General features: G+C 44.4%; 2 protein-coding genes across 3 annotated transcripts in view; one reads left to right on the top strand and one right to left on the bottom strand.

The window, feature by feature from the left end:
- The window catches only part of nup88 (nucleoporin 88), a 38342-nt gene extending 33195 nt beyond the window's left edge, over positions 1-5147 (bottom strand). Inside the window, 4 exon segments of the mRNA XM_052035155.1 lie at positions 293-418; positions 2377-2529; positions 2531-2544; positions 4863-5147. Of these exon segments, the coding sequence (XP_051891115.1) occupies positions 293-418; positions 2377-2529; positions 2531-2544; positions 4863-5147 (578 nt within the window).
- On the top strand, positions 5110-22516 carry rpain (RPA interacting protein). 2 transcript variants are annotated; one of them, XM_052035157.1, is made up of 7 exons: positions 5110-5343; positions 9300-9489; positions 13211-13282; positions 14381-14494; positions 16410-16473; positions 17588-17722; positions 22233-22515. In XM_052035157.1, exons 1-3 carry the CDS (start codon positions 5125-5127, stop codon positions 13237-13239), a joined length of 438 nt encoding a protein of 145 aa, XP_051891117.1. In that variant the 5' UTR covers positions 5110-5124; the 3' UTR covers positions 13240-13282; positions 14381-14494; positions 16410-16473; positions 17588-17722; positions 22233-22515. The 2 variants fall into 2 exon arrangements, with proteins under 2 accessions (XP_051891117.1, XP_051891118.1); XM_052035158.1 differs by lacking the exon at positions 16410-16473 and having other exon boundaries at positions 22233-22516.
- Positions 22517-24382: the final 1866 nt, after the last annotated feature.

The raw sequence follows: 24382 nt of genomic DNA, 5'->3' as shown, positions 1-24382 counted from the left end.
TAGTGACAGACAGCTCCCAGTCTGCATTGGATTTAAGAATTCTTCTGAAATTTCAAAATGGCCTGATGGAAGGAGAAACATAGCAGAATAATGACATTGTGGAAATTTCATTGGTAAAAAATAGACAGTTCTTACAGGCTTTATGTTAAACTTGTTTAGACTTTGTGAATTGACATGGACATCTGGCTGTGGATTAATACACAAGTAGCCTAGCTACAAAGCATTAACATGTGGCAATACTATTTTCAGATCAATTAGTTTGTCTAGCGATTGTACAAATAACGTGCATTACCTCACAGAATTATCAGAAGTTAATACGACGACATGAGGCTCTTCAGTTTCACTGGGGTACCAAGCAGCATGTCTTACTGTCAGTGATGTTGAACTTGTAAAGAATCTTTCTGCTATAGGAACTGTCCTGCGAATCCAAAAGAACCAACTTAACACTCAAAGCATTTTCCTATTGTAATAAACTAAGATTAAACAGAATTTAAAAATTCTCAGTTTAAATCTGTGCACTTCTACTACCACAGTGAACTCAACTCACAACTGTAGGCATAGTGGAAACCAATGAACGCAATTAAAAACTTTATATTTCCAGCATTTGTAGCAGTTTTCTTTGGAATTTCAGATAAATTTCTTCTTTTCCACTTATACCTCCTCTACACCAAACATTTGTATCTCTACTTGTCCTTTTAACACCCTTTCAGCTTGCATTATTTTGCACCCTTTTGTCATTTAATATAGAACACAGAACAGTACAGCACAGGAACATGCCCTTTGGCTGACAATGTTGTGCTGAATAAATTATGCTAATGATGCCTAATTACACTAATCCCTTGTGCCTGCACATGGCCCATGTCCCTCCATTCTCTGTGCATTCACGTGCCTATCCAAGAGCCTCTTAAATGCCTCTATCGCATCTACCTCCACCACCACCCCTGCGAGCACATTCCAAGCACCCACCACTCTGTGTAAAAAAAACTTGCCCCACACATCTCCTTTGAACTTACCCCCTCTCACCTTAAATGCATGTGCTCTAGTATTAGGACATTTCAACCCTGGGAAAAAGTTCAATTTTAAAATTACAGCTTAACTGAATACAGAAATTCAAAGTCTGAATTTATTATAAACTTCTAGGACAGGCCACATATTAAACCTCTCAGGATCCTATTTTTCTGGAACAGAGAACAGATTTTACATGTATCTAAAGTAATTTTAGGGCTTGCAATTAAAAGTGTGATGGCAAAAATTAAAAATCACACTTGTGTACAGAGCAAGAAATGGGCAGCAGGGATAAACCAAGTAACTACAGGCCAGTGAGCCTTACATCAGTGGCAGGGAAGTTATTGGAGAAAATTCCAAGGGAGAGGGTTTATGCTCATTTGGAAAGGCAGGGCTGATCAGGGATAGTCAGCATGGCTTTGTGTGGGTGAAATTCTGTCTCACAAGTTTGTTTTTTGTTGAGTTAACTAAAAAGATTGTCAGAGCCACACAGCACAGAAACAGGCCCTTCGGCCCAACTGGTGCCTTTTAACTGTTGGTAATGTACCTGCCTCAACCACTTCCTCTGGCAGCTCGTTCCATATACTGACCACCCTCTGGGTGGAAAAAGTCACCCCTCAGGTTCCTATTAAATCTCTCCCCCTCACCTTAAACCTGTGCCCTCTAGTTCTTGATTCCTCAACTCCTGGAAAACCCTATCTACGCCCCCTCATGCTTTTATATACCTCTACAAGATCACTCCTCAGTCTCCGACACTCTATCCTTGCCTGTCCAACCTCTCCCTATAACTCAGTCCCTCAAGCCCTGGCAACATCCTTGTAAATCTTTTCTGCGCTCTTTCCAGCTTAGTGGCATCTTTCCTATAGCTGGGTGACCAAAACTGAACACAATACTCCAAATGTGCCCTCACCAACATCTCGTTCAACTGCAAACATAGCATGGAAATCTTGCACTGCTCTTAAAAGCCTAGGATTTTCATCTTTTATTTACAAAGAAAGTGAGATGAAGAAATAATTCTGCTACATATACCACTTGAGATGAGTGCATTAGATTATTGTTCAAACAGTAATGTTGATTCCATGCAAGTTATGCAATTCACTTTTAGGAACCAAAGGAAAAGATGGTAATGCCAAATTTTGTTCACATCTCTACAGTTCACTCATGAGTGTCCTGAAAATATTTATGAATTAAAGTCCGAAGTGTATATTGCTTCACAAATCTCTACTTTGATATTTTATTTCTCAAATGCTGTAGTGTAAAATTTTTAATGTAATGATTGTTTCATAAGTTGACAGACTTATGAACTTAGAACAAGGGAGCCTTACTTGTGATAGTTTCACTTTCAAAAACAAAGTCACAAAAGTTACTCACAGACAATTGATATTGGATTTTCCACCCTCAAACTCGGATCTTTTCCCCCATCGCTGTGGCAGCTCCAGCACCATCATACCTTTAGTTCCGATAAGTAGCACATGATGCTGCGTTGGACTAAGCAAAACTTCATTCACTTCAAACAAGGTGGATTATGCATAGTAATGTCTGTAGGAGAACAAATTAACAACTAATGCCATTTTGTAATAAAAGCTGTACTTATTTTATGCAGAATCATGTGCCACTCAGAAACACTTCGAACATTTCATAATTAAATATCCTGAAGTGAAATTATATCAGCTTAATACTTCAATATTAGACCAGACACTTGGCCTATTCATTGGCAACTGACGTCTCCAATGGCACAAGGTGTAGCACCAAATCCAAAAGTGTATTAGGAGGACATTATTATTTTCCCACGGAAGCCACTTTAATCGTGGCAGCTTATTTATTGCAATCTGTTTCTGCAAGGTCAGTTAAAACTACCCATATTTTTATGTTAGTCACTGCTAAATGATTCAAGTTCCATTGTCAAAAACCATCTAAAGAGTGACAATTATTTGATTTTAAGGTAGATGTATATTGATTAGAATCAACCCCAGAACACACTCCCTTTGAATTTGAAGGGAACCCACTACCCAAGCCTTGCAAACCTGAAGCATCTGTTCTGGCAGAAATCTTGTAATAGTATGTGAAACCCTATTCAACCTGAATCTTGTAATATGGTTTCACAGATTAATTTAACAAACGTCAATGTTCTCAGTCTCCACTTATGCAAGTACTAAAAGGGACCATAGTTTCCAGAAAACATGACCCTGGCTACTAAGAATTGAACCACACTTTGCACTGGGACATTCAATGTATTTCTTTAATCAAAAATCAACTAGTCATATTTCTGCAACAGCAATTAAAACATAAAGGAGATAGGGACATCATTAAAAGTGAATGTACAGGAAGAAATCTAAACCTTTAAAGAAACATTGGCTATACGTCAGATTTGAATGCAATGGTTATTCATACTGATGGCATTGTGGCCAAGTTTGCAGACACCAAGATAGGCAGAGGGATAGGTAGCATTGCAGAGGCAGGGAGTCTACAGAAGGACCTGTACGGGTTGGGAGAGTGGGCAAAGAAGTGGTAGATGGAATAGAGCAGAGGGAAGTGTGGGGTTATGCATTTTGGTAGGAAAAATAAAGATGTAGACTATTTTCTAAATGGGGAGAGAATTCAGAAATTGGAGGTGCAGAGGGACTTGGGAGTCCGAGTTCAGGATTCCATTAAGGTTAAATTGCAGGTTGAGTTGATAGTAAGGGAGGCAAATGCAATGTCAGCATTTATTTCAAAAGGTCTAGAATATAAAAGCAAGAATGTACTGCTGAAGGCGATAGGCAGACCGCATTTTGAATATTGAAAGCGATTTTAGGCTGTTTATCTAAGGAAGGATGTGCTGGCCCTGGAGAGGGTCCAGAGGTGGTTCACAAGAATGATACCAGGAATGAAAGCATGAGGGGTGTTTGATGGCTCTCGTCCTGTACTCGTCGGAGTTCAGAAGGATGAGAGGAGAGCTCATTGAAACCTACCGAATACTGAAAGGCCTGGATAGAGTGGACGTGGAGAGGATGTTTCCATTAGTAGGAGAGTCTAGGATCCAAGGGCACAGCCTCAGAATAAAGAGGTGTCGCTTTAAAACTGAGATGAGGAGGAATTTCTTCAGTCAGAGGGTGGAGAATCTGAGGAATTCATTGCCACAGAGGGCTATGGAGGCCAAATCATTGGGTGTACTTGAGGCAGAGACTGATAAATTCTTGATTGGTAAGGGGATTAGGGGTTAGAGGGAGACGGCAGGAGAATAAGGTTGAGAGAAAAAACAGCCTTGATTGAATGGCAGAGGAAACTCAACGGGCCAAATGGCAACTATCCTGACTCAACAGTAATACTGCAATGACCAAAGCTGTTCAAATGAAAGATCTGACATGAAGCAAAAAGGCTTCCCTCTCCATTCCTTTTATTTCAGATTTTCAGCAACTTGTGGCTTTGCAGGACTTTTAGAAAAATGCCAAAAAATTCTCTCTCCAGGAAACCGGCCAGTATCTGGTGTAGCATCTTAACTTCCAAGCCTAAAATCAGAAAAGTGTTTTTAACAAGGTGCTGGTTGGGTTAGACACAGTCCTAAGTTTTCAGTACAAGTGGTTGTGGGTGCAGAGGTCAGCTGGACCTTTCGAGATTCAGACATCTCCCTCATCCATCCCCCAACCCTCGCTCCATATCCCCACTCCCTTCCCCTACACCACACTCCTAACCCCTCTTCCACTCCCAATGCCCCTCTCCTTTCCCCCTCCACCCCACTCCCACCCCCCCAAACCCTTCCTCCCCACTCCTACCCCCCCCAGCCCTCCCGCTACTCCTACCCCCCCACTCCCACCCCCTCAGCCCTTTCCACCCACCCACCCCCCAAATCCCCCCCATCCCACCCCCACCGCCAGTACCTGGTGTGAGACGACCCCGGAGTTCAGGCTCTTGAGGTTGGTGGTATGAAACACGCTCTTGGCCCCATCCCAGAAGAAGATGTCGCTGTCCAGGCAGAAGAGGAGGTTCTTGGCGGGCTCGTTGAGCCGCCGGCCGCCCTCCCTCAGCTGCCCCAACAGCGGGTGCCGCAGCAGCTCGGCCCACCAGCGCTCGCACACATCCGCCATCTTCCCGGCCGGCCGGCCCGCCCGCCCGCCGACCACGTCACTATAGCCGGAGCCAATGGCCCGCCCGGTGGCGGGCATGCGCGTTTCACGCGAGGCAAGGCGGTTGTGCGCGTGTGCGGCGGGCGTCGGCTGGACAACCGGCGACGTTCCCGGCCGGGCCGGGCCGGACCGGGCTGGCGGGAGCGGGAGCGGGAGCGGGAGGATGGAGCCGCCGTCCGGCCACAGAGCTCTGTACAAAGGCCGCGCTGCCCCGTGGAAGGAGGCGTACAGGCAGGTGAGCGGACCCGGGGACTGAACGCTGCGTCCCGGCGCGGCGAATGGGTGACGACGGGAGCGGGGACCGGGGGCTGTACCGGCGGAGGGCCCCGGACCCCCGGCCCCCGGGCCGCCGCCAGCACCCCTCCCCCAGGCCCCCGGACCCCCCCACACCCCCACCGGACCCCCCCCCCAACACCCCCGGCCCGGCCCCCCCCACCCACACCCCCACCGGACCCCTGGGCCGCCGCCAGCACCCCCCCCCCCACACCTCCACCGGACCCCCGGGCCGCCGCCAGCACCCCTCCCCCCGGACCCCCAGCCCCCCCCCACACCCCCACCGGACCCCCCCCCAATACCCCCGGCCCGACGCCCCCCCACCCACACCCCCACCGGACCCCCCCCCCACCCACACCCCCACCGGACCCCCCCCCACCCACACCCCCACCGGACCCCCCCCCCCAACACCCCCGGCCCACCCACCCCCACCGGACCCCCGGCCCACCCCCCCCACACCCCCACCGGACCCCCGGGCCGCCGCCAGCCCCCCTCCCCGCAGGCCCCCGGGCCGCCGCCAGCACCCCCACCCCGGCCCACCCCCCCCCCCACACCCCCACCCCCACCGGCCTCCCGGGCCGCCGTCAGCCCCGGACCCCTGGTGTGCTTCCTTCCTTCTTGGGGTGGGGCGATTCCCCGCAGTTCTCGGGTTGCTGCTGCTCCAAGCTCGGAGAAACTCGGCGCCTCGATACTTGAGTATCTAACTAAGTACAGCTCTGGTCCTCGGTGCATATTGGTTTATTATTGTCACTTGTACCGAGGTACAGTGAAAAACTTGTCTTGCAAACCGATCGTACAGGTCAATACACAGTGCAGTTACATTGAGTTAGTACAGAGTGCATTGATGTAGTGCAGGTAAAAACAATAACAGTACAGAGTAAAGTGTCACAGCTACAGAGAGAGTGCAGCGCAATAATCTAATCCAGACCAGTGTGAGACTCTGGGCTTTGGGAGGTCAGATTCTGGTAGGGCATCTAGTGTATATGGCTGGGACCTTTTAAGCACTGAGAGACCTGGGTGCAAGTCCATAGCTTCCTAAAAGTGGTGACACGGATGGATAGGGTAGTGAAGAAGGCATTGGCTTGTGGCATTGAGTGTAGCAGTTGGGATGTGTTGCAGTTATACAAAATGTTGGTTAGATGGCACTTGAAGTGCTGTGTACAGCACTGGTCACCACACTACAGGAAGGGTGTGGTAGCAATGGACAGAATGTAGAATAGATTCACCAGGATGTTACTGGGACTGGAGGGCTTCAGTTATAAGGAGAGAGTGAATAGCCTGGAGCTTGTTTCCCCTGGAGTGTAGGAGGCTGAGGGGTGACATTGTAGAAGATTCATAAAATCATGAGGTGGATGGTTGCAGTCTTTTTCCCTGGGTAGGGGTGTCTAAAATTAGAGGGCACAGGTTTAAGGTGAGAGTGGAAAGATTTAAGGGGGACATAAGAGCAAGTTTTCACATGGTGGTGAATGGAACAAGCTGCCAGAGGAGGCAGTGGAGTCGGATACAAATAAAATGTTTGAAAGGTGTTTGGAAGGGTACTTGGATTGGAAAGGCATAGAGGGATGCAGGCTGAGCTGACAAGTGGCAGATGGAGTTCAATCCGGAGAAGTGTGAGGTGGTACACTTTGGAAGGACAAACTCCAGGGCAGAGTACAGGGTAAATGGCAAGGTACTTGGCAGTGTGGAGGAGCAGAGGGATCTGGGGGTTCATATTCACAGTTCATTGAAAGTTGCCTCACAGGTGGAAAGAGCAGTTAAGAAGGCCAATGGGATGTTGGCTTTCATAAGTCGCGGGATTGAGTTTAAGAGCCACGAGGTGATGATGCAGCTTTACAAAACTCTAGTTAGGCCACACTTAGAGTACTGTGTTCAGTTCTGGTCGCCTCATTATAGGAAGGATGTGGAGGCATTGGAGAGGGTGCAGGATGCTGCCTGGATTGGAGAGTATTGAATATGAGGAGAGGCTTAAGGTGCTAGGGCTTTATTCAATGGAAAGGAGGAGGATGAGAGGAGACATGATAGAGGTATATAAAATATTGAGAGGAATAGATAGAGTAGACAGTCAGCGCCTCCTTCCCAGGGCACCAATGCTCAAGACGAGAGGTCATGGCTTTAAGGTTATGGGTGTGAGGTTCAGGGGAGATGTCAGAGGGAGGTTTTTCACCCAAAGAGTGGTTGGTGCATGGAATGCACTGCCTGGGTGGTGGGTGGAGGCAGATACATCGAACAGGTTCAAGAGCTTGTTGGATAGGCATATGGAGGAATGTGAGATAGAGGGATATGCGGGAGGAGGGGTTAGGTAGTGTGAGGGTGTTCTGATGGACGGCACAACATGGTGGGCGAAGGGCCTGTTTTGTGCTGTATGGTTCTATGGTTGGAATGAATGAGGTAGGCCAGAAGTGCCTCTGTCTGTCCTGTACGTTTCTATGATTGTATGGATAGGATGTTGGTGAGAATGTTTGCAGTTGTTACCAAAATTAGGCAATATGGTTGAAAGTGAGGGAGCAGGTTGAAGGATGCAGGAAGATAACTATGGATTGGTTAGCTGGGCAAGAAAGTGGCAAATGGAATTCAAACCGGAGAATAGTCATACTTTTGGAAACAGGCCATTGGACCCACACGTCCACGCCAACCAGTGGGCACCACATCCATATTCATCCATCTTCCAGAACTTGCTTGTAGCCTTTTCTGCCTTGGTGGTTTAAGTGATCATCAAGAAGCTTATTAAATGCTGTCAGCTGGGGTAATGCAGTTGGGGAGGATGAAGAAGGCAAGGAAACACCATGAGAGCCAGTAAGATATCAGGATGTTTAGTGGAACAGAGGCATCAGTGCAACCCCACAAATTACTCTGTGTTGCAATGCAGCTACATAAGGTAGTTAAGGAAGTCAAACAACGTGCATGCCTTTATCTCCAAGGTGTAGAATACAAGGGCAGATACAACATACTAGAACTATGTAAAACAGTAGTTTAAACCACACATCCAGTAGCCACACTACGGAAAGCATGTGATTGCACCAGTGAAGTTGCCACAGGAGATTTATGCTCCTAGGCTGGAGAACTTGGGTTTGAGGAAATACTGAATAGACTGGGGGTGTTTTCTTTGAGCAAAGGGGGTTGAGGGGAAACATAAATGAGCTGCATAAAATTATGAAGGTTAACAGGAAGGATCTATTTCCCTTATCAAAGAGATTCAGTGACTAAGGGATGCAGTTTTAAGTTAAGTGGTGGAATATTTGGAGGGAATTTGAGGAATTTTTTTTAGCCAAAGGTTCTGGGGTTGGCCTCATCAGGCATTTGAGAGATTAGGACTGTTTTTTGTTAGAAAAAAGAATGCTGAGGAGAGATGGAGGGGTTGAGGACTAGAGGTCATGGAAAGATGGCGGGGTGAGGACAAGAGGTCATGGGCATAAAAGAGGAAGTGAGTTAAGAGTGACATGAGGAAAAACATTTTTTATTGTAGTGTGTAGTTGGATCTGGAATGGTCTGCATTCGGATGCAATGGAAGCAGTTTACATTATGACCTAGAAGATTGAAATGGATAAATGTTGAGGAAAAATTTGCAAGGTACGAAGCAGTGGCAAGGACTAGTGAGTTAACTCTGGCAGAGAACCAGTCTGGGCCAATTTGCTACCTCCTGTGCTGTAACAACTCTACAAGGTGCTGGAGTGAGGGCTGGAAAATGAGATTAATATAACTGAGTTCTCGCATCCAGCCATGGGTATTGCTCGGGTCCATCCTCAAGCTCCAAAAGTGACCAGATTTAAAACAATAGCAGTCCTTTTCCCGACCTCTGCAGCAAATTTGTAGGTGTAATTTTTTTTGGTTTTCAGATGTTACTTATGATTGTGGTTGTTTTGCAACATGAAGCATTATGATGCACATTGATTTTATTTATCCCACATTCTCCTTCGATAGAGATGTGTTGCGCGACTGAAGAACAGCCGAGCAAAGCTGTTGGAAAGGTATAGGCACATGGGAAATGATCCAGACTGTAACCTCAGAGAGCCCTTCCTTGTACAAGAAGTGATGGAAGAAGAATGGATAGCTTTGAAAGCACTGGACACACGTTTACCATCACTGTGGAAGGAAGGGGAGTTTGACAGAGGTTTGTCATTTAAAAACTATTGGAATGATTCAATCATATTTTATTGGTTTTGAAATGATTGTACAAATATGAACATAACCATACTCACACATTATAGGGCCTCTGCCCTCGGAGTCTGCAAGTCCTGAGCCACACTGAAATGAGAGCAAAAATAGAACAGAACAAATTAAATGTACAGAAATATTTGCACAGTGTGTTTCAAGTCTTTCTCTTTTAGTAATCAGCAATGAATGCATCTGTCCTGTAGCAAATATTTTAGTTTGTAAGGAATGAGGAAGTCTAGATGTGTATTAATGAATTTGTATCGATATGACTTTTACCTAGATGGAATATCTTGAGTACCAGTTTGACCTTTTGATAACAATCTTTTATTCAGTTTGTTACTGCTTTGATGTGTTTACAGACCAAATATTCCTCTGCCCTGACTCTTCAAGTCCTGAGCCACACAGCAGGGTTCAGAGACAGCACCTCCCCACTGATAACCCCCCGGCACTTATACCTGCAACCGCACTAAGTAATTACAGCTGTCCCTACACCTCCTCCCTCACCACCATTCAGGGTCCCAGACAATCCTTCCAGGTGAGGCAGCGCTTTCACCTGAGAGTCCAATGGTGTCATTTATTGCGTCCGGTGTGGCCTCCTGTAAGTCGGTGAGACCCGACGCCAGATTGGGTGACTGCTTCTTCGAGCACCTTCGCTCCATCCACCACAGCAGCCAGGACCTCCCAGTGGCCACCCACTTCAATTCCACATCCCACTCCCACACTGACATGTCTCTATCCACGGCCTCCTCTACTGCCACGTTGAGGCCAGATGCAAGTTGGAGGAACAACACTTCAATATTCTGCCTTGAGAGTCTATGACTGATGGCCTCAACATTGATTTCTCTAACTTCTGGTAAACCCCCCCCCCTCTTTTCCATCTCCCCCACCCCCTTTCCTTTGTCTTCCCTTATTCCTGTGGCTTCCTTACCCGCCTTGATGACCTGGCCCATCTCCTCTCTCCTTCATCCTTGATTGCCATGGTCCACTGCATTCCTTCTTCAGCCCTTTGCCTCTTCTACCTATCATCTCTCAGTTTATTATAGCTCCCCCCCCCCCCCCTTCCAAACTCTCACCTGGACTCGCCTATCATCTGCCTGCGTGTGCTCCTTCCCCTTCCCCCACCATTTTTATTCTGGCTTCTGCCCTCTTCCTTTCCAGTCCTGATGAAGGTCTCGGCCTAAAACATCAACTGTTATCTCCCTCTGTGGATGCTGCCTGACCTGCTGAGTTCCTCCAGCACTTTTTGTGTGTTGTTCCAGATTACAGCATCTGCAGAATTTCTTGTGTCACAGTTCTCCCTTCACTGTTGCTGTAATGAGTGGAAAGCTGTGCTGCAGTGTTTGTTGAAAAATAGCCCAGTTACAGGTACATCTGAAAGATCCGTGCAGACCTTGATGGACAATCGCCCCCAGTGTATTTTGAACAGCAGTAATAGTGAATGTTCTGATGAGCAGATTAGGAACAATGGTGTTGGATTATAGCAGTTTAGAGTTCTCCTTAAACTGGAATTGTGTAAATAATATGTAGCAATGTTTTGTAAACCTTCCCATTATTGAGCATGTGATTTTATTATGCTTGTCAGATTGTTATCCTTTTAACATCAGTTCTCTGCTCTTGCTTCTCTTGCTTTTATCATTTTTTTTGACAGAAATGTCTTAATTGATTCTGCACCCATCACCTTGGGCAGATAAAATGCTGGAAATGCTTAGCAGGTCAAGCAGCATCTGTAGAAAGAGAAGCAGATTTACGTTTCAAGTTGATGACCCTTTGTCAGAATTGGGAAAGAGAGAAAACACATTAGTTTTAAGTTGTAGAGAAGGTGGGAAAGGATGGATTGGACAAAGGGAATGAGCTGGCAGTATTTACGGAGGAAAAGGGATTGTCAACGTTTTGGGTCAGGACCCCTCATCTGAACTGAAAGATAGAGGGGAGATAGCTTGTATAATAATTGGCTTTATGCTGCCTGACCTGCTGAATTCATCCGGCATCTCGTGTTGGACAAAGGGAACATCTGGCACAGGGTGAGGCCAGAGTTCCAGCTTCTGCAGTTTTTTGACTTTTCATCTGATTAAGCAATGTGTTCCAAAATCTTGGCCCCTGGAAAGAAGATTGTTCTGATGAAAGGTCAACAAACTCTGCTTCTCTTTCCACAGATGCACCAGGTGACAAGGTGGTGCAGACCTGCTGCCTCAGCTCCAGTGACCAGGGTTCATTCCTGACCTCGGGTGCTGTCTGAGTGGAGTTTGCTCATTCTCCCTGTGATTGTGTGGGTTTCCCCCGGATGCTGCGGTTTATCCCATGTCCCACAGAAGTGTATTGGCCACTGTACATTGCCCCTAGTGTGTGGGTGAATGGTAGAATCTGGGGAGACTTGACAGGAATGCAGGGTGAATAAAATGGGACTATTACGGGATTGATGTAAATGGGTGTTTAGCGGTTGAGGAGGACTCAGTGGGCCGATGAGCCTGTTTCCTTGCCAAATGATGCTGTGACTCAGATGCTGCCTGTACCTAATAACTGTCTCTACCCTTGTCTGTCTTTCAGATTTCCAGCATCTACAGTTTTTTGGCTTTGATTATTTGAACAATTACTTCATGCAGGACTGTTTGAGTGGAGTGACTCTCAGATAAACATAGGAGCAGATTATAGCGTCGTAGAAAAATACAGTACAGACGTAGGCCTTTGCCCACTGAGTCAGTGCTGACCATTGACCACCTATTTACACTAGTCATACTTTAATCCCCTTTTTTTATTTCCCTATATCTTCATCAACTCCCCAGGTTTCTACCATGTCCTAACACTAGGAGCAGTTTTACAGCGTCCAATTAACCTACCAACTGGCACGTATTTGGAACGTGAGAGGAACCAGAAGCTGCTTCCCGCAAAATTTCACACCCCACAACTCTGATGTTGGTCAAAGGTTTCTGGCAATGTGATGCCAGCGGCTTTTCCCACTGTGTCACCGTCCCCCATTTAAATTTGTGGCTGTATGTAATAATTACAATACCTTGGGATTATTGGAATGCAGATCCATTGCCTGTGTTATCGAGATGATTGTACAGGCCAGTGGAATCAGCTGAATGATCTTTTTTGATTCTGTAGTTGTAGTTAATAACTGTCAAGTTTAATAAACCTTAAACCAGCTCTAGTCCCACTTTATATTAATGACAATAAACTTTTTTTCTCTTGAAAGAGAGACTATTAACAACTTGAAATGTGTTTAGAAAAAGTAATGCTTACGATGTATTTCAAAACCTTGCTGCCTACACACTCCTGTGTAAACCTGTCAAAACGTAATTACAATTTCCTGCAATGTTTGAAATGCATATTGAATATTATACCTATACAATTACAGATTATGGGAATGTAAACTAAGAGAATTCAATGTTTTATAGTTCTAAACCTTTTAGGCACATGGTAACACAGAGAACCATAGAGGAAACTGCAATAATTTAATTAGCCTTTTTATGTCAATTCTCTGCCCTCATTTCTTTTATATAACTATGTTTTATCTTAAATTCCTTAATTGATATGCATTCATTACCTTCTTGTGCAGTGAATTTTCTTAGTCCTTTGCATCAAGAAATGAACTGGCTTGGTTTTAACTTTTATGGTGCCACCTTGTTTTTTTTTACATTTTTTCTTGAATGTTTTTCCTTTTCCTTGTTTGATATCAGGTGCTGAATACACTGGAAAATATAAGTGAATTGGCAGAGTTTGAGGAAATGAACAGGAACTCCTCAATGAAGGTGGCCTGCTTTATATAAACCGTACCACTAAATCTGTTTCATAGAAGACTGGCAATTCTGCATGCAATGTGGTGTTGACTAATGTGCCTGGATATTTCCCCATTGTTTTTTTTGCCCTATCAGAGGTCTCGTTTTGGGGGCCTTCAGTGTCCACCACATCATCTTTCCTTGGCTAGTCATGATTTTGACCCAAACTGATACTACATTAATTATCCACTGTGTCTATATCACAAGTCAACCCTACTCTGATACTTGATTAACTCCTTTCCCTTTAGACCTGTTCTTTTGGAACTCTTTACAACCTGGAATATTGAGTGCCCAGTCCTGGTCCACCCTGCAACCATGTCTGTAATAGCTGTTACATCGTATGTTACTGTCCATGCTGTCAGCTCAGCTATTTTATTACATTCAAATAAAGACTGCTAAGCTTTGATTTTCTTGTTGCTTTTACTATCTCGAGTTGCTCTGTGATGCATGCATTTTGTATTTTCTGCTCCATTTTCTATCACATTTTGCTTGTCAATTCCGCCCCCCCCCCCACTTTCCTGTGCCACTGTTCCCTCATTTCCTCTTGATTTATTAACAAGCTGTTCTTGGACCCCATCCTTCCTATTCATTTTAAAGCCCCATTTATGCAATTTAACGGGATACTGGTCCTGGAACAATTCAGGTGAAGCCCATCCCAACGGAACAGCTCTCTCTTTCCCCCGTACCTGCGAGCAAAATGGAAATAAATTCATTCTCACCCGTGGCAAGTTTATTCAAGTTGGAATTAATCTACCGTGTTTTCATCCTTTAAATTACGAACAGAGTTAAGCACAGAATAAAATGAAACATGGGGAATTCAAATGAAACTGGAATGACAACAGCAGAGGAATATGAAGAAGTTTGTACTATGTTGGTGGGATAATGGTTGTGCAAACAATTAATGGTAGAATTAACAAAAATGTAGAAGAAAATAGAATCGCTGCTTTGTTGTAAAAAAATTTTTGAATTAGAATAAACCATAAGGAGCTTCTAAAAGATTTTTGTTTTGAGAGGGTTTGCGTAAAATAGCGTTTGTGATTCTAGTAGTGATTTTTTTTTCCCTCTTCGTAGAACAGGCCATCATAGAGGAGTACGAGGCCAGCTTGCGTTTTGATGATGCTTGCTTGAATGCCATTATGAAGGATTTAATGACACTGACAGGCTTGTATGTCCTGTCTGTAACAGGTGAGTATACTGGAAATAGGCTGTGAATTGTATTTGTGGATGATTTCCTGGAGTTTTATTTGCTTAAAATCTCTGGTTAGCTCCTTTTAGAAAGGTGCATTCAGCTTTGGGCTTTGCATCTCAGGAGGACAGACTAGTTTTGGAGAGGGCACAACAGATGATACTGGGGTTAAAATCTGGTTGCCTAGACTAGGTTTGCATTCCTTTACGTGTAGAAGATAGAAGTGGTCTAATTGAAGAGTTCGAGGATCAAAGAAAATGACTTTAAAGTTAGAGCCAGACTGTTTTAAGGAGCCTCAGAAAGCACTACTTCACAAAGGATGGTGGAAATCTGGCAGTCACTCCCTCAGTCAGCAATTCAATGTAATAGTCTAAAACCGAGATGGGTAAACTTTCATTATGTAAGTGTTTTAATGGTCATAAAAGCAGGGCTAGTAGATGCGGATGTGACACTGTTCAACCATCTTCTAATTGAATTATGGGGGCAGGCTTGAGAGATTGAAAGACTTATTTCTGTTCTAACTTTAACAGTTTGACTGACGTGTTGAAGGGAGGCACCCGAACAGTCCTCAAATGGGAACTGTCACAACCAATGCATAGTCGGCTCTGGGTTTAATAAATTGTGGAACGTGATTCAATTAAATATCCGGAAATAATTTTGACTCAATAGACTGGGGAGGTAGTAGTTTTGATTTTGGGTCTCCGTATAATTAGGCAAACCATTGGCATTACTGGTTTACATTGGAAGGAAAATGTCCCAGCTTTCTGGCATCTGTTCAGTATCCAGCGATTCCCACCTATCATCCTTTGGGTAAGTATTGAGTGAAGACTGTACTTCGTTAGCATGCCCTTTCTTAACAGCTACCATTTTGACGCCCATTGTTTATGGGAAGACTTGCATCAAAGGGAACCTCTGTGCTCCGAAGCAATTTACAGTCAGTATGTACTTTAGAAGATATGTCACATCATTTTTGATTTAAGAAAATAAATAATCCTTCACTCAACAACAGCTTAAACTGAAAGTATGGATTTAAGCAGCAGGGATGTACAGTAGCTCCAGGTATACATCCCTCTAACAAAGCAGAAGTCGTATAAACTGGCTTTGGGTTGCTGAATATTTGTATATCGTCAGATTGCCGTGGCTGGATTTGAGCTCATTCACTGCGTTACCAATCCAGTCGGTAGTGTAATTATCCTGAATGAGATGTGAGCACTTGCTTCTGATTCTTTCCTTGGGATAATTGCCTCCAAATTTGTTAGTTCTTTGTCCAGGTGTTCCTTGATCTGGAATAAACATTGCAGGCTTTGCACCAAGACTTCAGTTCCTGTGCTTTCATTGGCCAGCTTGTAGTGGTGTGACAGATCCCCGGTGTGGGATAAGAAACTATGTTGTTAAAGCACCATGTTGTAATATCCTGGTGAGCCCAGATTGGACTATAATTCTTTTTAAACCTTAAGTGTGTACTCTAAGCGGATATGGTCACTTAATCTGTGTCTTTCTTTTGGCTTCCTTGCTTGCGTGTAAATAGAATTGTTCTAATGGAGGTTAATGAGTATTTGCTTAAATGATATGTCCTGGGGAGTGTTTTGTTTTGGTTTTTGGAACAGGCAAAAGTTCACACAGCAACTTCTGCTGTGACGTAATTGCAAAAGAGGGGAACGGTTAGTCGTGCAACACGTTCCTGCAGTTGATCCGAGAGGAGCTGGGCCTGGTTAGTGCACTTTAAGACGGTCATTCATGAATAGAGTTCCGGTTTAATTTTAGAACTATATCGCAAAGTTAGGGGAGGATGGCCCCCCAACTTTGGGCCATCTACTACCTTTACTAAGGTAGTAGATCATATTTTGGCAGTACTGTAGATCCAGTATGTTAACCATACTCTATAATCTAACCAAAGCGATGTTTCTTTTGTAGGAATTACCTGAGTGTTAGCAGTGACTTTATAACTTGCTCATGTGGGATGTGCATTAATACCCAGGTAAGCTTCTTGCACAGACCAATCTAAATTTGGTTTCTTTCCTTCATGAAGATGGACGAGCTTACTGCACTTGTATCCAGTAAGGGTTAAAACACAGTAGCTACTTGACCTCTAAGAAAAACACTTTATGTCCGGAAATTTGTGCCTTTGTTCCTTGAGTGAATTCAGCTTCCGGTACTTATTTATAGAGTTTTTAAGTGATCCTGGTTGCTGCCCCAATATTACGACAGATAAAGAGGGAAGCCTTTACACACACACACCGAAACATCTAGTAAAGCAAACGGAACTGTAAAAGTCCAGTCGTGCAGGTTGGTGTCGCCCTGTGAGTGACCTACTGATTCAGGGTTCAACCCAGCGCATCAACGCACGCCTGTTGCTTCCACAGATGGTGCTTGACTGTCTTCCAGTTCTTCCAGAGTTCTTCTTTAGTTCCAGATTCCAGCATCTGCGGTTTCTTTTGTTTTCATATTGCTGCTCCACACTGAATTCTCTTCAAGGCATGCCAACTTTGAAGGCATTTTTCTCCTCCCTATGACGGGACTTCCGTGAATCTCTCTCGCTGTTCTCTCTCTCTGTAATTTCTGCTGGATGCAGGATGTCAACCCGAAATGTTAACGTTTACCCTTGGCCTCCACGGATGCTGCTTGACCTGTTGAGTTCATCCAGTGTTCTGTTTTTGTTTCCAGGTTCCAGTATCTGCAGTCTCTTCTCTCCTGATTCTGATTGTTCAAAATCTTGGAACTCCCTACTTTTACCACTTGGTCTGCTGTATGTCAAGAAAGGCGGGGGGGGGGGGCAACAAACAGTGTTTGTTGAATGTCCATGGGGAAATGTTTGGACTCTCGTTGGACATTTCCATTGCATGGCACACATGAGATACAGGTTTTAATAGGCACTTAGCAATCCAACTCCTCCTGTTACCCATGCCTTGCAACGTGTGGGCTCAGTCAGTGAATCGTGAAAACTCTTGAATGAGACAGAATACCCAGGCCCCAGGTGGACATTGTCTAGTGTTTATGGGCAGGGACCTCCAGCTACCGGTAACCGTTTTGTGTGAACCCAGCGTAACTTTAGTTTATTGAGGTGCTTCATAATTCCATCTGTTTGCTTAAAGGGGATGACAGTACAGCAAATTCGAGCTCTTCTGGAACACAACGTCACTGAACACAGCAGTTTATGTACGTGTCGTCCAGTCTTCTCTGTTGTATATGGTACAGAAGCAGAAGCTATGCTTCTAATGAGCTGTCAGGTGAGTGTGATTATTTACTGCACCATTAAAAGTTGTATTAGCATTTCATTGTTTGACACAAGATAGGGCTTTACCCTGTACTCTTACATCATTGAACTTATTAAAGTGCCTGCTAGTGCTATCGCATAGGCGCAGATTCACCAACTTGAGCGTGTATCTGTCCTTACTGTTACACATTTTGGTGGCTTCTCTTCCCACCCGTGCGAGTACCCCTTCTGTTTCTTCTCAACGTATTCCTCTTGGTGATGTCATCCAAACCCAGGTTGGGCTCTGCATGTCTCCTGACCAGCTCTTTCAACCTGTGCACTGCCTCTGCCGTCAGGCTGCTTCATCAGTGCTCAGCCCTGTCTACCTGGTAATTTCCTTTGATTGAATCCTGGAAAACTGAGCAATTGTCTTCAGTTCCTGCTGCAAATTCTGTTCCTCATCCATGGAATCTCTCCCTCTGTCAGGTTAGAGCAGGAAGAGAAACTTTTGACCATATTTGCTCAACCATCAAAACTGCCTCTCCCGTTTCAACTGACCTGCTGCTGCAGCTTTAGTGCGTGTACTTGTGACCTCACACGCCATTATTCCCGCCCTCCCCTGGCTGATCTCCCGTCATCCAAATTTAAGCTCATCCAATTATCACCCTTCTGCCTCGTGCTTGCCAACCTCGACTCCTGTTCCAGCAGAGAATTTTAAAATAAAAGGCTTATCTTCATGTTCTGAACATCAATGACTTGCCCCTGTCCATCACTGTAACCTCCGCCAGCCTTGGACCCTCTGTTTTGATCCCTTGTAGATCACTCATTTCCTTTTCTGCATTATTGGCGATGTGCTGCGGCTGTAACAGGAGTGGGAGTGGGCTGATTGGCCTTGGAGCCTGCTCTGCCATTCAAACTTGGCCTCCACTCCTCTTTCCTAGTTTCCCCATGCCCTTGACTCCATGGAAATTAAATGAATGTCAATCTCCGTCTAGAATGTATTCATTGATTCTACCTCCACAGCTCTCCAAAGAGTCGCAATCCTCAGAAGAAATTGCTCCTCATCTACATCAGAATTGTGGTAGCCCTTAATCTGAAGATAGTTCTCAACACTCCTGTGAGAGGAAACTTCCTCAGTGTCCATACTGCCAACTTCCCCCCTCCCTCCCCCCAATCTTTTACGACTCCATAAGATTACTTCTCATTTTTCTAAACTCAACTGAGTATAGGCCCAGTCTTTCTTCACATGTCAATACATTCATCACAGAAATCAAACCATTGAACCTTCTCTGAACTGCTGTTGATGTAAGCACATCGTTTCTCAAATATGAAGACCAAAACTGTACACTGGATGCCAGGTCTTGCCATCGAAGCTTCCCTACTTTAATACTCCATACTGAAAGTTGCCTCACAGGTGAATAGGGTAGTTAAGAAAGTTTATGGGATGTTAGCTTTCATAAATCGTGGGATTGAGTTTAAGAGCCGTGAGGTAATGATGCAGCTCTACAAAACTCTGGTTAGACCACACCTGGAGTACTGTGTCCAGTTCTGGTCACCTCATTATAGGAAGGATGTGGAAGCGTTGGAAAGGGTGCAGAGGAGATTTACCAGGATGCTGCCCGGTTTGGAGAGTATGGATTATGAGGAGAGACTAACAGAGCTCGGGCTTTACTCTTTGGAGAGGAGGAGGATGAGGGGAGACATGATAGAGGTATACAAAATATTAAGAGGAATAGATAGAGTGGACAGCCAGTGCCTCTTTCCCAGGGCACCAATGCTCAAATCAAGAGGGCATGGCTTAAAAGTAATGGGTGGGAAGTTCAAGGGAGATGTCAGAGGGAGGTTTTTCACCCAGACAGTGGTTGGGGCATGGAATGCGCTGCCTGGGGTGGTGGTGGAGGCAGGTACATTGGTCAAATTCAAGAGGTTACTAGATAAGCATATGGAGGAATTTAAAATAGAGGGATATGTGGGAGGAAGGGGTTAGATAGTCTTAGGTGAGGTTTAAAGGTCGGCCCAATATTGTGGGCTGAAGGGCCTGTATTGTGCTGTACTGTTCTATGATTCTATTATACTCTTTACAGTAAAGGCCAGCATACACTAACCTCTCAACTAGTTGCATTGCTAACTTTGTGTTTCATTTATACAAACCTTTGTGCTGCATCATTCTGTAGGCACAAAATTTGCTTTTTTTTTTATTCCTCTTTCCCAAGTGGATAATCTCACATTTTCCCATACTATTTTCCATATGGCAACAGCTTGCTCATTTAATTACTTCAATATATCCCGGATAAATGTGAGGTGTTGCCCCTTGGTAGGACTAATGTCAAGAGGCAGTACACTCTTAAGGGCAAGACCTTTAACAGTGTTGAAGAGCAGAGAGACCTTGGGGTGCAAGTCCATAGCTCAGTGAAAGTGGCTCCACAGGTAGACAGGGTGGTTAAGAAGGCTTATGGAATGCTTGCATTCATTCATCGAGGTATTGAGTACAGGAGTCAAGAAGTTATGATGCATCTCTATAGAACTCCGGTTGGGATGCATTTAGAGTATTGTGTGCAATTCTGGTCACCTCACTGTAGGAATGATGTCGAGGCTTTAGAGAGGGTGCAGAGGAGGTTTACTAGGATGCTGCCTGGATCAGAGGGCATGTGCTGTCAGGAGAGGCTGGACAAACTTGGGCTCTTTTCTCTGGAGCGGCGGAGGCTGAGGGGTGATCTGTTGGGAGTGTATAAAATCATGAGGGGCATAGATAGGGTGGAGAAGCAATATCCTTTTCTTGTTATTGAGCGATCCAATACCAGAGGGCATGCATTAAGGTGGGGGGGCGGGAGGGGGGGTAGGATCAGAGGAGACGTGAAGGGTTTGTTACTCAGAGTGGTGGATGTGTGGAATGCGTTGCCTGATAGGGTGGTGGAGGCAACTTCATTGGGGGTTTATGAGGGGCTTGGACGGGCACATGAATGAGGAAGATGGAGGGATATGGGCATTCTGTAAGTAGGAGGGATAAGCTCCGTCGGCACAACATTGTGGGCCGGAGCGCCTGTTCTGTGCTGTACTGTTCTGTGTTCTATATCCTTTGTGTCCCCAACTTGCTAACCCATGTATGTTTGAAATATCTGCTCCAGTACATTTGGAGCCTTCATCAAATCACCAAGTTGTAAATAGCCATGGCCCAGCACTGGTCCCTGTGGCACTCAGCCTGTTACTGATTGACAATCCAAAAGTGATCCATTTATCATGACTCTGTGAGTTAACCAATTCCTTCTCCATTCCAATACATTACACCCAATGTTGTACGGCCTTGTGCAGTAACCTATATATGGCACATTACCAAATGACTTCCAGAAATCTATGTGCACTACATCTACTAGTTTTCCTCTAGCTGTCCTGTTTGTTACATCGTCTAAGAACTCCGGCAAACTTGTCAAATACAATTCTCTTTTCGTAAAACCATGTTCATTGTCTTATGATTTTCTAAATGTCCTGCTACAGCCTCTTGAATAATGGATTCCAGATGTCAGGCTCTCTCTCCCTCCTTCCTTAATTTACATTTGCAGTTTTCCAATCCTCTAGAACCTCACTAGAATCCAGAATGCAACCAACACGTCCAGCACAGAGGTACAGCATGAAAACGTCCTAGCAGATCAACAAGCACCCATTGCTGTCTCTGCAAACTCTTCCTTTTTAGACCGTGGGCTGCAGGCTATCGGGTCCATACCCCACGTTGACTCTGCATTAAAGCCTGGAAATGTTTTACATTATTTATGGGAAGGGGTTTTGCAAGCAAGGCAGAAATGTTTTTGTCCATCCCTAATTGTCTTTGAGCAAGTGGTGGTATTTAGGAGGTGGTTATTTGGCCTGTTGAGGCTGTACCATCTTCCAGGGCAATCCCATCAGTTCCAATTCCCTGTAACCTACTCTCGTACATGCCATTAGCAGCCCCTGGTTCTCCTTCCACTGAAGTACACCAGAGGTAATTTACAGTGGGCAGTTAATCCACCCACCAGCATATCTTTGGGCTATGGGACATCATGCAAATATGACACTACCAGAGGTCAAAATTAAACCCAGGTTGCTGGAGCTGTTTGATGGCTGCACGTCCCCAGGCTGCCCTCTGTTACCAACCTTGGAGTTAAAGTGCTCATTGTGCTGTCTTTGCATAGGAAGTTCCAGAACTTAGTCCCGAGAAAAGACAGTATGTTTCCAAGCAGGATGGTCTGAGATTTGGAAGGAAAGGCCTTGTGTGAGGTGCATGAACGTACATTCATTTTTGCATTAATTTATGAAAGGAAGAAATTTATCCCACTATTTACTGTGTATGAGGGTAAATGATCAAAAAGCAGCAGTGTTTCAGGATACCTCCTTCAAACATCTTTCAGATCTGTTAAGTGGAAATGTCCTCCTCCAACCTAAATGTAACCTTTAAATCAGGGTATGATGATCTCATAAGTTATCTTTTAATTACAAAATACTTGATTAATGTCTTCAAATTCACTTTTGTATACTGCCTTGTGCTAGTTTGTGTTAAATAATTTTTCTTTCAGGCTTGCGATTACCTGTCTGTGATCCTATAGGTCCTATGTCTTCTGAGATCCTGTCACAAAAGTAACGAGGAACAAACTCCTAGGGATTTAAGTCTGTACAACAAGAAGACTGCTTTGCCACACTGCACTGTAGTGTGTTCTGTGTTCTACCTTTAATTTAACAAAGATTTCTTTTTATTATGTACATATATTTACTCCAGATGGAAAGTCCTTTTTTTAAAATCGCCCCCTGATGTTGGTCAATAAAATCAGAAAATAATACCAAGTTGATCTCAAGTTTTGACTGTATTTGGGGAGGGGAGAAGCAATAGTTGTAACGAAAGTATGGGGTGAGGTAAATAACAGGTCATTGATTTAACCTTGTTAGGTTCCAACTTAAGTTGCCTTGGTTCAAAGATTTAAATGACATACTTAAAAATGAACAGAATTAAAAGGAAAATACTCTCTCTCCACCACCCCCCCCCCCGACCATCTTGATTTGTGAACCCTTTTTAGTAATGAATGCGGAGGTGTTATCTGCAATCAATAATATCTATATTCCTGATCTAACACACGTGCTGAAAGTTAAGAGAATTTTTTTTTTAAGTGATCTCTAAGATAAAGTAGTATTCTTAGTGTGGTTTCTTGAACAATGCTGGCAGGCTATCTGATCTGATCTCAATGTTAGACAAATTAGTCATTAGGTGACAGTTTTAGCTCTCCTGTAAGTCTTGCATAAAGAGTTACACTATACTCCCAAGAGCATTCAGTCTAAGGATTTGAATGCAAAAATGTTCAACCCTCTTTTTAAAAAAAAAATCTAGACATAGTAGAACACTGGTAGTCTGGCGCACTTGGGACTTTGATGCCAGGTTAGCAAATTTTCTGGACTATTGGACCTTATTCCTATTAATATCCTAACACATTAATTCACTCTTTTATTACAATATTACACAGTATTCTCATGAATTTCCCAGTGAGCTAGGTAAGTTTAAAGAGTGTAGTAGCCAGAGGCCTGATGAGTTGAAGGGGAGCCGAGGAACTGGGGCTGATGAGTTGGGAGTGCAGCAGACATTACCTGGTGAGCCAGATTCCAAACCATCAGAGGATTTCCCAAAGGTGGTCAGAATTTACACAGTCTTTCAGTGAGCAATCTGTGCTGCCAGAAGAGTAAACTTGGGAGCAATACTAGCATTGAATGCAGACTAATGTCAAGTTTGTTATTGTAACAGTGCCGTTTACTTTAATCTGTAGACACCCTCTGCAGCCCCGAAGTTTGTCAGCAAGCACCATGGACTAATTTAGTTATGCTGCTGTGATGAGAGCAGTACTGTACAAACGCTGCATTGTTGATGTGCTGCCTTTTGGATGTCACATTAAACTTAACTCTGCCTTCTATCTTGAGTTGGCATAAAAGACCCAAAAACAGCAGTTACCAGCTTGTGTGTCCTGGCACCATTTCACAACCACCTCCAAGATTTGTTGGTTTATCTACTACACTTCCCTGCGGTACACCAGTGGCCACACTTCAAGGTGAACAAAGCACAGTGGAACTGATAGCAGTATACATTTATAATGTAAACAGGATTTAACATTAATGGGTAAGATTGGTCAAAGATAAACTGAAAAGGCATAGAAAATGTACTTCCCCTTAAAGGGTACTCAGTGTTGAAAGAACTTTCTCCTCAATTCATCAAACAGCCATGTCATATCAAACCTCCCTTTCCAAACTGCTCAAGCTCATTATTCCCAGGACAGGAAGCTACTGGAAAAAAGGTAGAAGCTCTTCCTGTTTGTTTTGAATCTAGCAGAACAGTTTAACCTGCATCCACTTCTGGTCTGTGGAAAAAGTGACAATTCTGTATTCCATTTTAACTCTGCGCTGCTTGAGGGAGACTTCCCGTTTGGTGCCAGGTTGGAAGGTTTGGGCTATAGAGTTGCACAGAATTGAGATGGGCTCACTTCTTCTTGATCTTGCACAGCAGCTTCCTTTTAACTCAAGTCAGATCTTTGCAGCACATTCAAAACGTGGTCGATACACTGCATTCCCCCAGGCTCAGAATGAAACATGAACCATCTCCAGTTCTGTGATTAGAATCAACACTCAACTGGTTTGTGGGGAGGCTCAATATAGAAAAACCTCCCCTGTTCAAATTCCACTCTGATTCCAA

The sequence above is a fragment of the Pristis pectinata genome, chromosome 21, assembly GCF_009764475.1.
Source record: "Pristis pectinata isolate sPriPec2 chromosome 21, sPriPec2.1.pri, whole genome shotgun sequence".
NCBI classification, from domain to species: Eukaryota; Metazoa; Chordata; class Chondrichthyes; order Rhinopristiformes; family Pristidae; genus Pristis; species Pristis pectinata.
This window is presented reverse-complemented; position numbering and strand designations above follow the sequence as displayed.